The sequence below is a fragment of the Spermophilus citellus genome, assembly GCF_964194105.1.
Source record: "Spermophilus citellus genome assembly, chromosome: 2".
Classification (NCBI taxonomy): domain Eukaryota; kingdom Metazoa; phylum Chordata; class Mammalia; order Rodentia; family Sciuridae; genus Spermophilus; species Spermophilus citellus.
Window position 1 is genome coordinate 184,649,328 of NC_138183.1, and position 18,927 is coordinate 184,668,254.

The 18,927-nt window shown below is 35.5% G+C and overlaps 1 protein-coding gene across 5 annotated transcripts in view; it reads left to right on the forward strand.

Moving 5' to 3' along the window:
• Positions 1 to 18,927, forward strand: part of DLG2 (discs large MAGUK scaffold protein 2) — a gene marked incomplete at both ends in the record, with an annotated part of 2,048,692 nt that overhangs the window by 2,003,935 nt on the left and 25,830 nt on the right. For 3 of the 5 annotated variants that reach the window (XM_081281630.1, XM_081281626.1, XM_081281628.1), the window contains one exon: positions 15,044 to 15,143. In XM_081281630.1, the coding sequence (XP_081137756.1) occupies positions 15,044 to 15,143 (100 nt within the window). Of the gene's footprint in view, positions 1 to 15,043; positions 15,144 to 15,974; positions 16,021 to 18,927 lie in introns of all 5 variants that reach the window. The other 2 variants (XM_081281627.1, XM_081281629.1) reach the window with 1 other exon arrangement.

Here is an 18,927-nt window from a genome sequence, read left to right on the forward strand (position 1 = left end):
ATTCTCCCCCCAGCCAACATTGCTTAGGCAACTACTGAATACTTAGCATCTGCTAGACCCAGGAAGAGTAAAGCAGAAATCAAAATCGTGAAAGTTGGGCACCGGAGTCTGATAGAGCTGAATTTCAATCCTGGCTCTACCACCTACCAGCTGGGCAGTGACGTTATCTCACTAAGCTTCGGTTTTCTTGGTTGTGTATATGGAATGACACAGACAGAGATATGTTTTTACATGGGTTGTGTGGGTGTGTGTAAAGAGATAATTAGTACAAAGTAAGTTTAACAATGTATACTGACAATGACACAGAGAGTGATATGGATAAATATTGTTGTTATTATTATTAATGCATTTATATTCTAATTGGGGGAAAGACCCACTTTGGGTTAGGAGGGTGCAGTCAAGAACTCTACCTCAATCCTTTTGCTGGCAGAATGACCTCCTCTCTTGCCCTCTACCCTACTTGATGAACTGTCCTTCAATAGCACTGTCACCTATCACCTCTTGCTTGCTTATCTTTCCCTCCACAATGGAATTTATTTTGCATTCTTCGTGCCCCATTAGTACTTTGTATATGCTGTCACATTGTATTAGTAACTTAGGAATCTTTCTCTCTCTCTGCCACTGAATTGCTAGGTCCTTCAGAGTTTATTGTAGCTCAGTTCTTCACACAGTTTCTGGACTATAAATGTTTTCAATATCTATTTGTTACATGAAAAAAATGGATGTAACTGTCTAGGACAGAGCTCTTGGAGAGAACAAAAGAAGGCCCACGAGAGAAGAATAACTTAAAAGAACTCAGCAGATAGTAGTGGAAACAGGAAAAGAGAGATTTCAGTGATTTTAAATTTGTGGAAATCAATTTTAAGTGAGAGTCTCCCTCACACAGGTGAGGGTAAATCAGCTACTGCTTCCCTGTTGGCATCAGAGGGGTTGCATCACCTTTAAGGTAGGGATGTAAAAACAGCTAGTAAAGACTGGCCTTTTGGTAAGCAACTATCAGGAGAAAATTCTTGCCCAAGAACTGGCATTTCTAGTAATGGAGAAAGAATGTTGAGGAGGGACAGTTGCTCCCTGTGAATGAACACATTACATCACAGAACTCTCACTACTTAAAACACTTGGAAAAAAAATAATAAAGCGACAGAGATTGTTTCAGCAATCCATTTTCCACAGCAAGCAATTTGCCAGGAGTCTTTCTTGTCAATGGCGGTTGTTACTATCTGCTGTGAACAGGGTGGAACACAGACTGGGAATCTTTGCAAGTGATTACAGAAAAAGCAGGATCCCATAACGGGTCAACTCTGGAGCCAACAGCTTGGGTATAGAAGTTAGCTTACAACTCAGTTGTACAAACCCTTTGACTACTGACTTATCTTTCCTCAATGTAGTTTCCTTAGTTTCACATTCTTATACCTTGACATAAAAAGTGAATACAATTAGTAACCACTTAGTAAGAGTTGTATGGACAGCACTAGTCCATAGAAAGCACTTAGAGAAGTGTCTGCCAAACGGCTAAGCATTAACAAACACCAGTAATGAGTGCTATTATCATTGACAAGTACTTGTTATCCATTTAACTTCATGTATTCTTCTGAGGCACTGTGGAGAGTTCAAAACAATTTTTTTTTTTAAGAAAAGATATTGGTACTTACAGAGTTAAGCTGAAAATGAAGCATGAAACTGGTATCAATAGAACATTATAGAACTCTGGAAGTCCCTAACTGATGACTTTGAGTGATGAGGAGCAAAAGGACCAGAATAGTAAAAGAAGGGCCTATATTGGTGATAGGTACTTAAAGTTAATTAAAAGAGGACTTTATCAACCACTTTATCAAACTCCAGATGTTGAGGGACAAATCAAGGGAATAAAAGAACTCCTCAATTATCACTGCATTTGGCTAGTGCTAAAATAAAAATACATTTTTCTAGCTTGACCTTGAATGAGGTTTCAGATTTTGAGAATGGTAAAGATGAAAGAACCTTAGGTATTAGTTGATCTGTGCACAGTGATTTATAGATAGAGAAACAGGCCCACAGAGATGAGGCAACCTGCATAAGTCACACTGGAAACCCGGGATTCCTCATGCTCCTTGGTCTGGTTCTGAGCTCTCTGTAGACATTAGTTGGCTCCCTTGGCCCCTAAAAGCCACTCTCCTTCTCTGGCACTGGTCAGTGAGTTGAAATTCTATGTCTGGCTCATAGGTTTTCAGGCCAGCCCTTGCTGCTGCTTGCTCTAGCCAGTTGGATGCTAATAGCCACAACAGGCTTAGTCCTACAGGCCTGGACAAGAACCTTAGAGTTGTAGCAAAAAACAAAAACAAACAAACAAAAAAAAAAAACAGTTACAGTAAAAAAGAAAAAAGAGAAGTAAAAACTGATCAAAAATTAGCATAGAAATTAAGAATTAGCAAATGACCAACAACATTTGTCATGAGCCCCATTTCTAATTATTAAAAATAACTCCATCATGTCCCATTGATAAAACTCTTGACAGTGAGCAAAAGTAGGGAATGGAGGGTTTGGGAGTTTTGCTTAATTTTGTTTTGCTTTCAGATTCTATGGGTTCTATAAGCCATGGGACTTGGGGGCTTAATAATAAAATGCTAGATAATTTTAGAATTATGAAGCAATTAATTGGAATCACAAATCCTGGCAATCTTCTGTAGAAGATGATACACCAATTGGCAAAGCAAATGATACATTCTCAGAAATCATTACTAAATTTATCATCTCTTGCACTAGTTCCAAATATGAATATCTAAATGAAGACCAAATTGCTAAGGGCTCAGCAGAAGGTTTGGCACATAGTAGAAAACAGTAGGCATTTAATAAATAAATTAATAGATAAAGTGAATAATAATAATTATATATTAATAATTTATCATGATTCATTTATAAATAAAACAAATTACTGACCCCTCAGCTGACAATATAGCTTAAAATTTCCATCAGCTTTAGTGAAACTGAAGAAAGCCATTTCAGTTTTTTCCAAAAACTATATCCAGTGACCACACAAAGTTCTAAGTTTGTAAAGCAAAATGTCTATGATAGAAACTCAACTGTGGCAGACAACAGCACCATCTTTGGTGTTTAATTCTCTGATGTTTCTCTCATGTTGTCCATTTAAGTCCACATCCATATCCATGCTGGAATACTTTAAATTGTAATAAATTCATACTAGATTGAGCTTGTCAAAGTAAGCCTTATATCCAGAACAATTCACCCTCTTTCCCTCCACCTAACAATTAAAATTTAAAACGTACAATTTTTAAAGAGTCTTTAAGCCATTTAGAGACCTATTAATAGTAATAAGTGATGGTTGAAATCAAACTTTTCTTGTCCATTGATTACAGAACTGCTGGTACAACTCTCCTGAGATGCTCAGAAATATTGTTTGCCCATTATATCTGTATATGTCTGGATATGATACCTGAATTACAAATACAGTATTTTTATGTTTTTGTTGTTGTTGTTGTTTCATAGTCTCAGATTTTAAAGTAAAGGTAATAGAAATTTATATTTTTGTGACAACCCTTTTGGGAAAAGTTAGTGTTCAAATAGAAAACTTAATAGTTAAAAACAGGGTCTTAATGGCCCAGTTGTAAGATGTATCAGTGTTTTCTTATAACATACCTGAATAAACCTTGCTCTGAGCCAACAGACTTAAAATGTTATTTCATAGATGTCTTACATTATAATGAGGTAATCAAGAGAACACAGGGGATTTTGAAAGAAGAAGAAAAGCAATCAGGTACATCACTGGACCAGTTATAAATTAAGAATAAATTGTTGCTCATGAAGGTATCCTTTAGTGCAGATCACTGGAAAGTAATCTGGCAATGTGTTACAATTTTTAAACTTTTCATAACTCGATAATTATACTTCTAGGAACCTATCCAAGAAAATAAACTAAAATGCAAAAAAAAAAATGTTACACTCAGTTTAATACAGAGTACTTAGGAAAAGGTAAACAACAGAAGCATCAGACAATATAAAAATGTTTAAGACAGCTGTAGTAAGTTCACTTGATGAAATATTATGTTGTCAATGTGTTTGTAAGATATATTGGTTTGTAGTCTTGTAGTTGCTCTCTAATTTGGCATATGGATAATATTGGACTCATAGATTAAGTTGTTAAATGTTTGCTTTTCTAACTTTTAGAAAAGTTAGTAAGAATTGGTGTTCATTATTTTCTAAATATTTAGTAGAGTTCATCAGCAAAGCCATTTGGAACTGGACATCTTAGTGTGAATATTTTTAAATGCTAATTCAATGTCTTGTTATAGGACTAGTCAGAGCTTCTATTTTTTTCCTTGAGTTAGGTTTTGGTGTTTGTGTCTTTCTAGTAATTTGTCTAAGTTATCTATTGATATACAGTTTTCCATAGTAGCCTCTTAAAATCCTTTTTATTTCTCCAAGGTCAGTAATAGTATCCTTTTTTCATTCTCAATATTAGTAACTTGGATCTTTTTTCCTTGTCAGTCTAGTTAAAATTTTATCAATTTCATTCTTCTTTTCAAAAATCACCTTTTGGTTTTGTTTATTTTTTATTTATTCTCTATATCATTAATTTTAGCTCTTAAGTGTTATCCTTTTCTCTTTGCTTTAGGTTTAGTTTGGTCTTGTTTTTTCAGTGTCTCAAGAAAGAATGCTAGATTATGGATGAGAAATTTTTGTTAATATAAACAGTTATAGCTGTAAGTTTTCCTCTTAAGAAGTGCTTTAACTGGATCACATAAATTTTGGTATCTTGTGTTTTCATTCTCATTCATCTAGAAGTATTTTCTTTTTCCCTAATGACTTCTTCTTTGACCCATTAGTTAACTGAAATTTTTTAATTTTGAAATATTTGAGAATTTCCCAAATATCTTTCTAGTTTCATTCCATTATTATGTATTCCTTCATTAAAACTGATGTTTCCAAAAACTTTCTAATGATGTGGTAAGGTGCTTCTATTACCATTAAAATAATTGATTACTGTTTATTGAACTTTATTAAATGTCATATACTATAAAGTAAGAATTTTTGTATACATAATAATATTTAAATATTCAAAGCTAAGGCTCAGACATTAATATTTTAAGGTCATATAAACAAATCCCAGAACCACTGTTTGTACTACTTTATTATGTGTTATAACAGTAAGAAATCAAAATTGAAGATTATAAAAGATTACAAAATATTTTTTAAATAAAGAAACAATAATGTTAAAGAAGGTCTTTTTCAGCAATAAGATGATAGACACATTTTCCCCTGTATTTCCTTCAAATTTTCCCTAAAAGGTATGCTACCGTGTGTGTGTGTGTGTGTGTGTGTGTGTATTAACTATTCTTTTAGTTAGGAAAGAGAGTAAAAGGGGAAAAATTAGAAAAAAATAGATGATAGAATCTATTGAAGTTATGTATGCTACTAAAATCTTTTAAGTTTTTCTATAATTGAATCATGGACAATAGATGGAGCTGAAAATGTGATACTGTGCAAAAATGCATAAAGCAAATAGCTAAGCCACCTCATTTTTATTACTAGTAATAAAAGGAGGCTAAAAATAAATCAGACCATTAAGCATAAGAATTATGAGATAAAATTCATGAGAAAAACAAATCAGAGAGATAATAAGTACAGAAAAATGCAACAAAATGAAAACATTGCTCATTTGGCTGTGTTTCTTATTCTTCTCCCTCTTTTCTGCATATGTCTATTTTTTCTCAGAAAATTCACTATTATGGTATATAGAGAAGCTACTAGTTTTTCTATGCTGTTTTTGTATCATTCTACTTTACTGAAATTGTTTATCAGTTCTAAAAATCTTTTAATGGAGTTTTTACATTTTTCTGTATATAGAATCATATTATCTAAAACAAGCATAGTTTGATGTCCTTCTTATTTGTATGTCTTTTATTTCTTTCTCTTGCCTAGCTCTGGCTACCGTGTGAAATGTTATATTGAATAAGAATGGTGAGATTGGACACCTTGGCTTGTTCTTGATGCTTTCAGCTTTACCTCTTTGCCTCATTCACAATGATGTTGACTGGGGCTTTGTCATATCTATATGACCTCTTTAATATGTTGAGGTGTATCCTTCTATATTTGTTAAGGGTTTTTTATAATGAAAGTATGTTGAATTCATCAAATTTTTTTCTGCATGTATTAAGATGATCATATGATTTTGATCCTTCATTTTATTGATGCAATATATTATGTTACTGATTTCCATGTGTCAAACCATCATTGCAGACCTGTGATGTGCTATTGAATTCAATTTGCTTGTGTTTTGTCAAGAATTTTTGCCTATCTGTTCCTCAGAGATATTGGTCCATTTCTTCTGTTTTCCAGTTTGTTAAAATACATCTTTCCATAATTATCCTTCATGATTCTTCGTACTTCTGTAGTATTGGTTATAATATCTCCTTTTTTATCTTTGATTTTATTTGATTCTTCTTTTTATTGGCTTGTCCAGTTAAATATCATCAATTCTATTTTTTTAACAACTCAATTTTATCGATATTTTGTATTGTTTTTATAGTCTCATTTATTTCTGCTCTTATATCTATTACTTCTTTCCTTCTACTAATTTTGGATTTGGTTTGTTCTTGCTTTCTGAGTCCTTGGAATGCATCATTATGATGCTTATTTTAAATCTATTTTTCACATAGGTGTTGGTTGCTATAAATTTCCATATTAGTACTGCCTTTGCTGCATCCCACAGTTCTTATGTGTTGAGTTTCTATCTTCATTTTTTTTGGTTTTATTGATTTTATTTTTTTAAATACACGACAGCGGAATGCATTACAATTCTTATTACACAGAGTACAATTTTTCATATCTTTGTATATAGAGTATTTTCATGCCAATTTATGCCTTTTTATATATACTTTTTTGAATTATAATTCTTATTACACATATATACCACAGTTTTTCATATCTCTGTATATAAAGTAAGTTGACACCGGATTCGAGTCTTCATCCATGTACTTTGGATAATGATGTCCATCACATTCCACTGCCCTTGCTATTCCCCTTCTCTTCCCTTTCCCTCCCACCCCCTCTTCGCTATCTAGAATTTATCTAATCCTCCCTTGCTCACCCTCCCTACCCCACTATGAGTCAGCCTCCTTATATCAGAGAAAATATTTGGCCTTTGTTTTTTTGGGATTGCTAACTTTGCTTAGCATTATCTTCTCCATTGCCATCCATTTACCTGCAAATGCCATAATTTTATTCTCTTTTATTGTTGAGTAAAATTCCATTGTGTATATATGCCACATTTTTTTTTATCCATTCATCCACTAAAGGGCATCTAGGTTGGCTCCACAGTTTAGCTATTATTGACTCTTTTATGATCATTCTTTTAAATTCCTTCAGAGATATCATATTACCTTGTTTTTCATATTTCTTATTCTTCATATTTCTTGTTCTTCCACATTAAGGTTTGCACATCTGGTGTATCGGGTGTCTCTACCACTTTTACAGGGCAACCTTCTTAATAAGCAGATTCCTCCTGAAGATGTGTCTTGAGGCGTGGGTTAGTTATGCAATGCTGGCTTTGATTCTAGCTTGGCAGCATAGTGTAGTCTCCCTATATTTTATTTGTTTGTTTTTAATGACTTGGAGCAAAGTGTATACCACAGCAGAGTCAGAGAGGACCACTGTCACTATAGGCTATGCAAGAATGGGGACATTCTAGCAGTTCAGACAGATGTGATGCAGACAGCTGTGGACATAGTGGCTGTTCAGCTACTCTTTACCATGGGAGTGGTGGCCCCTGTCAGTTGATGTGCATTTCTTCTTTCACTGTTGATACTAGCTCTGCTACAAGCAAGAGTCTCTGGCTGGCATGGGGAACCCCTGCAGTGGTAAGGGGCCTGAAGCATTGTTCTCTGACCAGTCTGTGATGCAGGCCCAGAAGCTGCATTGGTGGAAACTGCACAACCAGTCTGTGGTGTTCAGATCAAATCCTGATAGCAGCTTGTGGTCAGAAAGGGAAGGTGCAGAAGTGGGCTAGTAGCCAGAATGATGGTGTTCCTCTCTGCCAGTGGCATTTAACATCCAGAAGCAAGGTTATGGCTGGTGCCAGGCAAAGTTCCTAATGGCACTGTTTGACCATTTGTACCCAGTGGTGGGGTGATGGCTGAAGCTGGGGCTTTTCTGCCCCCTCCCAGGTTCTTGAGCTGTGGAATGCAGGGTAATAGCCATAGCCATGGTTTTGGTCAAAATCTCCTCAGCATGTTCCTGTGGAGAGAGCAGCAGCATGAACAACAGTGTTCTCCCACCATCAGTACAGACATTTGAGCACTGTACAGTGCCAGGCATACATTCACTTGTGTCCAATGAGGGACATAAGGACTGGTGCCAATCCATTTGTTTTTGGTCACAACTTTGGTCTCAGAGGACAGACCTTTATTTCCTTGTTCTCAAGGGTGACACCTGCCATTCCCCTCTGTTACAACACCTGTCCTACATAGCAAGTTCACTGGGCCATGTTGTGTATACAAGGCAACTACCACCCAAAAAAAATGCAGTGGAATGTCTGTGGAGCCCCAGAAATGGGAATATCTGGGGATTTTTTTAAGTTCAGACAATAATTCCATTCCCTCTCAAGATGGTTCCTGCCTACAGTACCCTGGGTGCTCACCAGGAGAAGATGTAGGGGATTCTTCTCCAAAGCAAGGCTACTATTCGGATTTCAGTTTGCTTATCTAAATGGGTTGCCATCCTTTGAGTATTTTGAAGCTTTCCAGTAGCTGGGACTGCCAGCATTCATACTGATAAGAGTTTTCTGGGACTCTTTCACCCTCATCCCTGAGAAGGGGGGACTCTTTATCCCCTGATTGTAGAGCTAGATTGGTAGATACCAGAACATTTTGTTCTCTTTATATGCTATTGTTCCAAGTCTTGGAATATTACAAAGTTCCAGACTCTTGTTGATTTCAAATGTTCTCCAACAATTACTCACACACACACAAAAAGTAATGAACCATTATTTTTGTTATTCTTTGTGGAGGAGGAGGTGAGTGCTAGACACTTCTATTCTACCATCTCAACCTCTCTTGTATTTTAAATTAAAAGCCTGTATTCTTCTAAACACAGCATAGATAACATTTTTTTTAAAGCTAATGTTTTGGAATCAACATCATGTTCCCAGCCTGGGAAGAGTTACAAGTTGTTGTTGTTGTTTGTTTGTGGTATTGGAAAACAGACCAAGTGTTTGGTTTGAGAGCTGTGGTAAGCCCCCTAAGTAGAGATACTAAGTAGGCAATGGGGTACATGAGTCTGGAGTTAAGGGGGAAATTCCAAACTGGAGATAAACTTGGGTATAATCAAGTCACTGGCATGTGAGATAGCCTAAGGAACGAGTCGGGGAGAGAAGAGGGAAGAAAGAGAGAACCAAGGATTGGGCTCAGTATTCCCAACTTTAAAGACTGAAAAGTTGAGAAAGATCTAGCAAAATAGACTCCAGATGAGTGGCTTCCTGGAGTAATAGGACAATGAAAATATAGAGGTGTAACAGAGTTCAAGGAGGCAAGTGTTTCAGGGAGAAATATCAGATGAACTATGTCTAAATCTAGATCAAATATAGAGTAAAATAAGACCTGAGGATAAATGTTGAATTAAACATCCCTGAGCTCATTCATGACCCTAGATAAAGCAGTCTGAAAATTTTTTCTGAAAGCGAGCAGATACAAATGATTATAGGCTTTGTTTGGAGCCAGATAGTCTTTGTTGCAACTATTCAGAATTGCTGTTGTGGCACTTAAACAACCGTAGACTACATACAGAATGGGCCTGATTGTGCTCTATTTCAACTTTATTTACAAAATCATGTAGTGGGCTGGACTGGCCTATGAGCCAGTTCCTGACCTTTAGTGTATGTGATATCAAAGCATTTAAAGTGTGATTCAGTATATTCAAATAAAGAAACAGAAGGATGGTTTTTGAGTTGTTTTGCTTTAAAGAGAAACAGAGAAATGCAAGTAGTAGGTTAAGGTTGCTGGAGAATGAGGGAGAAGAGGTTTGCATTCCCTTGGAAGGAACAGAAATGATGTCCCAAATGTAGATGTCTTGGACCTCAAAATTAAGAAAACACTCTACCTGCTGCGCATCTGAGTGACCATAAAGTCCAGCATAAGTTTCAGCAACAACTTTACGATTCCAAGCTCGCTTCTGTAGAGCCTCTTGGCTACCTCATCTCTTCAACTGAAATAAAGCCTCAACTTGGACTGCGAAGTAATAAAGTTTTATTTAGCATAACCTGTCCCAGAAATAATGTAAGTAGAAAAAATTTAAAAAAAAAACAGGGGTGAGGGACTCACCTGGGATTTCATTTTTCAGAACCGTTTTAGAATGGTTGGATCCTGATAAAATTGTTTTCTTGGAAAGGAAACAAAAGTTAAGTTGAATTTTATATTTTGAGGTCAAAGAAGATCAGCTACCACATTTCCATGAATAATAAACTGTTTGCCACCACCACAAGTCCACTAATGTTAGTCATAGGGATCTGTTGTTCTCATTTTCATTTTGTTTTTTTTTTTTTCAGTACTAGGGATTAAGCCCAAGGGTGCTTAACCACTGAGTTATATCCCCAGCCCTTTTATATAATTTATTTAGAGACAGGGTCTCACTGAGTTGTTTAGGACCTCGCTAAGATGCTGAGGCTGACTTTGAACTTGAGAGCATTCTGCCTCAGCCTCCTGAGCCACTGGGATTACAGACATGTGCCACCATGCCTAGCTCTTGCTTTAAAACTCTTTGAATGTGTATGAAAATAAGATATGTAATATAAGGTGGTTGCCCAAATTTATAGTAAAAATTTTCCCAAGAGAACACCATTAAATGGAAAAAAGTCTTTATAAAAAATGAAATAAGGTGGCTGCAGAAAAAGTTTATTTGAGCTCAGTATAAATTTAAATTCAAATTTCACCAGAACACATTATCACAAAGGTGACACTTTAGAACTATGAAACACTTGAAGCTTGAGAAATTAGGACAGGCAGATGAGAAGAAAAACTGATCGTATTCCTAGTTTTGAAGTTTTCTGTATGAAAGGATATATGTCAAGATCTACTCATGTGTCCTGAAGGGTGTAGAATTTTAGTGGAAAAAAGAGTGATTGTTTTTTGTCTTGTTTTCTTTCTTCATGGAGCATGTATTTTATCTTAAGCCATCTCACCAATGCCTTACATCTTGGTGTCAGGATGGGCAATTTCATGCTATTTGGCCTAAAAACTGGCAACTTCTGAGACAGTGATAGGATGCGGGTATTCTAATGTCTGTCACAACATGAAAGGTATTCATTTAACTGAGATAAAACAAAATCAGATAAACAAAAGACATCCGATTTCAAAAGACATCTGATTTCAAGGGTTAGAAAGGATGGTTTCTTCTCACTCAATTAAAGATTTTAAACTATTTACATCAAATAAAATGAGAAAACCTGCTCATTGTTTCCTTTCATCTCATGGTGTGGGGTTGGGGAGGGGTTCTTTTTCTTAAAATGGAGTTATTGAGATGTAATTCACATAGGATACTGTCCACCCACTCAAAGTATACAATTCAGTGTGCTTTAGCATATGTATAGGATTCTACAACCATCACCACAATATAATTTTAGAACATTTTTATCTCCCCTAAAAGAAACCCCATTCCCATTAGTTTCCACTCTCTGCTCCCTGTACCCCCCAGCCCTAAGCAACCACCAATTTACTTTTTGCTATAGATTTGCCTGTCAAATTTTCTTTAAATTGCCATGCATGACCTGTACCACTGAGTTTTTTTTCTCATTATCATAAGAATTAAAAAATGTGATAAAGCCTTCAAAAATGTGAATAGGTATCCAGAAAATTGTAGCAGCATGATCAAAAGATATATTGAATTCAGTAGTATCTGATGGCTTAAGTAGTCTCTTAAGCAGTGAAGATTTAGATTTAAACAGATTGCAATATCACTTAAATGCCAATAATTTTAATTATAAACCTGAAGCAGGCTAAGGTTGCAGAAATGTCTTGTGCTCATAAGAATAACAATATTTGCAACCAGGAATATTTGCAAATGCATTTTCTGACTTCACTACTTACTATCTGTGTGACTTTGGGCAAGCATGAAAATTCATGAAATTAGCAGAGATAGAGCATTTAGGACCAAGCCTGACACATAGTGCTCAATAAATGTTAGGTATTATTTTATCATTTTAACTCATAAGAACACAGTAATTTAGGTCAGATTCCAAAGAAGAATTCTTAACATATGCCAACTTACACATTTAATTAGTATTTTTGAAGTCTCTCTTCAAAGACATTTCCTGCCATGAAAGCAATAGAGCATGATTGAAGATGCTGTAATGTAGGAAGAACAGCATTGATCAAGTATGATTATGAAGAAAGCTGTAAACTGGCCTTCAGTTACTTTAGAATCATGCATTCTATAAATAGCAAAAGTGCTTGCTAATTTATTACTTTCACCTAAGCACTCTTGTTGCAAATTTTCCTTCTATATTAAAAAACCAATTGCAGCAACAAAAAGCTTCCATAATGGTCTTATACCTAATAAAATAAAGAATAATATGAGAGCATTATAAACCACATAGTCTTTTATAGTTGAAATGTTTAAGACCCTAAACATGACTTTTTAACTCTGTGTGAGCTAAAATTGTGATTTGGTTTTGTGTCCATAATGTGAGGAAATGTAACCCAAATAATCTTGTTACCTTCTCTTTAATTCAAATGCAAAATGGCATTTGCTAATAAGACTATGTTAGATAATTTCTGAGGTATTATGTACTTTTCTGTTCTCTTAAAAAGTGTGGTCTAAGTATTATGTCCCAATCAGATAACTCATGACACACAACATTTTCATACTTGGGAAATGTTAACACATTACAGTCCTTGCTTTGAAACATAAAAGAATTAATCACAGACAACACCATTTCACTTTCCTTTGACCCTTTAGACAATTTAATATGGTTTGCATGCAATCCCATTTTAGGCCCCAATGGCCTATACTTTATACATCTGTTTGTATGTTATCACCCCAAGCTTTCCTCCTCTTGGCATTGTTTTGTATTTGCATGAAAATTCATAATTTTTGCATGAAAAGTCATCTGTGCTGTTGAAGATAAATGTCTAACATGCCTTGCAAATATCACATACCATTACTTACATATTTTTTTCTTTTATTTTCAGTTATTGAAGTTTAAATATGCTTGAAATGTAAAAGTGGCATGAAACTGTAGTGATGCAAGAATATTTAATGTTCCTTTAAGGTTTACCATTCTTACCTGTGAAAACTTGGGGGCTATTCCCAACCTAGTCTTTGGACACTAATCTTCGATTACAAATTATGATAAAACTATACTGAACACAGGTGCTGTCAGCAGAGTAATAACTTCTGAAGTAAGTTTTTTTCCTTAGCTCTTTCACATGAAGTGTAAAATTTGTCCCCTGACTTCATAAATTATTAAATATTTTGTTGTTTTTCACAAAACCTTCCTAATGTGACATAAAATTAAGCTCAGTTGACTTTGGCGAATTCCTAGTACCTAAAAAAGTAAAAATAACTTACTGAATGACAGCACTAACATTTTAGTACCTTAATGCTTTCTCAATGCCAAAATGGATATTTGATATAAGAGTGCATGAATACACAAAGAGAGTACGTCATTTGCACAATTTCATCAAGCTTCAAATTAAAGAGCCCTTGACAGTGTCCAACCCATGGGAGAAAGTGCATACTTCCAAGCAAGGCTCCTTTCTTCCAAGGCTCCCTGCTTGCTCTGCACTTATTCCCCCCAACTGCCATTGCTACCACACTAACACTGTTTGAGAATACCCTTTAGAGAGTCCTTTAGAGCCATCAGCACATGGAGTTTAAAACCTGTGTAGGGAGTGATTATAACTTTCTTATGAAGTGAATAGACTCTCAGTACCAAAGCAATCAAATCAGGATGGTAATCAAGCTGGTGAAACATTTTCAATGACATATGAATATAAAATTAATAAGACTTGCAGGGCTTATAGCTTGAAAAATGATCGTGAACACATTTCCCAAAGAAGAACCCCTCAAAGCATTCATATAAATATCAGCAATGGTGGAATAAATGGAATTTTCTTAAGTATTTCAGATGACTACAGCATAGTCACTGGAATGAATAATTTCAATATTATGTATGTAGGTGTTATTTTTAACTTGACCTCATTTAAGCTAATGGAGGAGTTTACACATTAAAAGACAGTCATTCTACATTATTTTTATCTTATCGGAATGTAGATGAGTGACTGTCACTTCCCCTTGGCTGAGTGAATATCAAGTTAATGCCAATTTAGCAGCAATTTTAACAGCTTTTGGTTGACTGTCTCCTGACTGTCACCAACTAGTTCTGTGATATTGGCATGGGACTCAACCTCTTTGTGCCCTGGCTCCTTAAATTATCTTTAAGTTATCATCTGAATAGAAATGCTATAATTATCATATATCTGTGTATGAGACTATAATTATCATATAACATAAATCTACATTCTTTTCTGTATACTTTAATTAAATTCAAGCTGAAGTAACTCAAAATTTAAAAAATAAAAATAAGGGTAACTCGACACAGAGAAGTCTTTTCCACCTGATGGTAAGATGCCATTTTCCTAGCTCTATTTGTTTTACATTATTGTCTTGTACAAGTCTCACATCCCAGTATCTTCATCACCTTTTACAGATGAAGATACTGAGGTTCAGAGAGATTCAGTTACTTGTCAGAGGTGATGGACCAGCAAGATACAGAGCCAAAGACTCTGGGTCTTCCAATTGAATACTCATTCCCTCCATCACCGTTTATCTCTGAGCAGGCTTTTGATGATGAGGCGATTTTTCCAAGGTGTCATCATTCAGAATTTACACTCCTTGAAAAGAAAATCTGCCTTTAGAACACCATGGCACCTCTGTGGAATATCCACTTGCGTCACTACAGCTGTCTCTGCTTTTACAAACTAGTTGTTTTGTCAGCATGAGTGTGACAACAATTAGACGTCCCCTGTTTTTGCCCCATGCCTTTTCTCCTTCACAGTCATTCAATGACAAGCGTAAAAAGAGCTTCATCTTTTCACGAAAATTCCCATTCTACAAGAACAAGGAGCAGAGTGAGCAGGAAACCAGTGATCCTGAACGTAAGTAGATTCTCCAAGATAATGTCACATGCAACACAAGAGGAAAAAAAAAATCCTTCACGGGCAACACGCATGATGTAGGCTCTCCCACGCCACACGCTAGGCAAACAACACAGCAGGCAGGCAGGTCAGGTCTTACTACTGTGACCAGTGTTTGACTGCAGTCTGGATCCTTCCCTTCCTGTGGCTCTTCTTTGTAGAATGCTTTGGCAAGGGAGATATGGAAACTGGGACTTCACATCTAACCAGCCTTTTTGACCAGAAATGGGTATGATTTGCCTTTTCTCTCATGTAAGGGCTTGAGACTGATTTCCCTTCTGGGCAGAAATATTGGGTCCCATTGCTGCATAAACTTTTTGAAACGCTCACTAACTGGGAGCAATTAAATTACTTTTGTTGATTCTGGCATATTGGCTCCCTCTTTCCCTTCCAGTAGATATTAAATACTCTCTCAGCAGTGAGCATGTATTGGTGGACACTAAGTCTCAGAATTTGATATGAAACATGGAGGGAATCGTTCCTCTAAGAGGCACATTTCTGTGGCAATATTCACGGATGGCATTTGCCAAATCTTTTTTTTCTCCCTCTTTTTATGTTTTCAGACTTCTGCTTATACCTTTGGAGTTGCTTTCCAAATCAGCAATTTGTGCCCTAAGTCTCAGCCTAGGGAGTTTGGGGTAAAAGTTGTTTTAAAAGCACAGAGTGGGATCCAGATTGTTTAGGCAACACGGTCTGTCATGGTAGTATCCATTTCAACTCCACTGACTTCTTCCTTCCTCTTCCGTGGCTGTTCTTCCTCTCTCATTGCTCTCTCTGGGGACTTCCATGCAGGACATCCCCGGATTAGGTGACGACGGTTATGGAACAAAGACTCTGAGTAAGTTTCCAGGAATGGTCACTGTAACTTTTCTTTTCTTTTCCTTTCCTTTTGAGTTTGGCTTTTGTTCCTTTTCTTGAGGGCCTTTCACTCCTAGCATGCACAAGATACGAGTTTTATTTGTTACCTAGCTGTGAATGCTCCTACAAAATAATTTTCAATCGTTTTGTTCTGCATGTCAGCATTTAAAAGCAAAGTGTGTCAGGCACTCTAACTTCTGTTGCAGTTAACTCCTTCCCTTTCTGACCATGTGATATGGCCAACATGGTCCTGATGCTCACCATAGCATCACTTGCTCTACGGCCTAATTCTTCCCCAGAGAGCAAGAATCCATGTTGCAAGAAAGGGTGAGCTAAATGTTCTAGAAAAGCAAAGTAGAAATCTACTTTATGTTCTTTCTTCTGCCTTTTCACATGGAAATATTTAATTAGCTTGCCAAATTTCATAATCGAATTGTACTTTGCTATTAGTAAAGGAGCTACTCTGTAGTCAAAAGGAACATGCATTCTTGAAAAATAAACATTAAGCTATTTGATCTTCCATGCATAATTCTTTGCCATTAACTTTGATCTTTTCTGACTTGCAGTGATCCTGCTTGAAACGTTTGTATGATAAAGTTTTAGATATGTATTAATATCTTTTTCTATCAGTGATTAATTAGCTGCATTACATAATCAAGTCTTTTGTAGCATAGAACAAAAATAATATGTATTAGACCTTTACATTCTAGTTATTCATGTTTTCAGTCTGTGTCTTATTGCATTTAGCAATTAAAACTAATTTTCCTATGTATCAATATGCTATGATTTTTCTTTCTTTAATACTAATCCTATTGTGTAGGCATCAATGAAATAAGAACAGAATTTCGTGTCTTTTGCAGTTGTATCACATGTTCAATTTTATTTTGACAGCTATGGGTGATGTTTTTATAAGCTGTTCATGTCATTTTATAAAACAATAGCATTGTTTTCAAGGGCTGTTTTACATAATCTCACATAATACCTTTCATACTCCAAGTTGTTCATTTAGAGTGGTTTTTAGATATGTATACATAGAAAACAAACTCTGATCGGGAGTACTGATCTCTTTAAAGATGAAAACTTTATTTTTGAGGCATTACAAGAATATGATGAAATTTTTCTTGAATTAGTGGGTAAAATTCAAATGCTATTTTCAACATTATTGCCATAGTATCAAGCATCATCAGAGAGAATTTGTAAATTTTCAATTTGGGAGGGAAAAGGAAATGTTTTAATACATTATTAATATTGAAAATCAATAAAAATCTTCATAACCCTCAGTTCAAAGTACTTAAGATAATAATGCCTGTGAAAACACACCATTGTTGGTCTTGATGGTCTTTCAGTGATAGAAAACAGACTTGCACAGATGCATTCACACTTCTTTCTCAGTGCCCCTTTGCACTTAGAACATGTGTGCCCAATTAGCAATGCAGAAAAGATTTGTGTAAATTTAACATACTTCAGTTTTCATGAATTTCATGCAGCAAAACAAGTCTATATAACTGGCAAGAATACATAATATCTAAGCATTTTAAAGTGCTTTTTCACTATTAGAACATAATATTATATTTTTTCCTCTTTCGTGTCAATTGTACAACAGGTCAATTTTTTTTAAAAGCTGAAGTTATTACCAATGAGCTTCAGAAATCAAATAATCTCATATACTTAACTAAAGTGATATACAAAAATGTTGATGATCTGATCATCTATAATTTAAATAGTACAGATAAAAGCAAATAACTTCAGAAATGAAAGTGCTAATTCTGGCACGTAACCAGTACACACATCCCTACTATGTTAGCTAAGCTGTATTTGTATGAAAAAACAATTCGGAATGTCACTCTATGAGCACATTATTCAGAATGAATTAATGACAGACTTCATGCTAGAACCAGCCTGAGCATCAGGCCATTTAACGATTGCCTAGTTGTACCCACAAAATCCAATAGCTATCCAGGCAAAGCTCTTAATATAAAAACAAGAAAATACTGAACTAATTCACAAAACATTTTCAGTGACTTCTTTCTTCCAAGATTTTTCTATTCACTCACTAAAACAGGAAAGATCTTCAAGCCTCCCTTTCAGCCTGATAATTAGTTTATGAAGTATTTAAGTAGAAACAAAATTCAAGAAATTCCAGGGATCAATTGGTGATTCAGTGTTTCTAGAGAATAATTAAAGGCCCAAATAGAGAAACACCTGCAAGAAAACAGTGCCTTCATACCTGAAGCTCCTGGATTTATAGTTAAGAAGATATTCAGTTGAGACACATTGGCCTTTGTAACATGAATCTGGAAATCCAGCTGTAGGAATGGGTCATATAGTATTTATAAAAAGAAAATTGTGTAGGTTGACATTCATTTTTTAATTAAAGATACTTTCCTTGTTTGCTAAAAGGAGGAAACAGCAATCAAGAAGCAGTTTCCTGTAAAATGGCGATAAAGTTTTCATCTTCTTTATCTTACCTGAATTTTCTTAATGCAATCTACTCTGCAGCCTTTGACTTGCCTTTTGCTCACATTTCTAGTAGCCTTGCATGCATGTATTTCTTTCCGTTCTGGCTGCATTCCAATGCTTGGTATCTCTTTAATTTGCTGTGCTGTTCTTGCAGAACATGTTTCTTCTAATGCCAGCGATAGCGAAAGTAGCTACCGTAAGTTACTGCTTTGGTTTGCGGTTCTTTTCTTTGCAACTTCTCCATTGCCTGTGATAGTCATTTCAGAGTTTTGTTGTTGTTTTTCAATTGCTGCCTTTTGTCATCCTTATCCAAAGCAAATGGCTTGAAATGAAATCAGTTTTGGTTGCAGAAAGATACAGAAGACACTAGGGCCATCAGTGGACCCTAATGAGATTTGTGCAAGCAGTCAATCTTGCTAATTTCAAT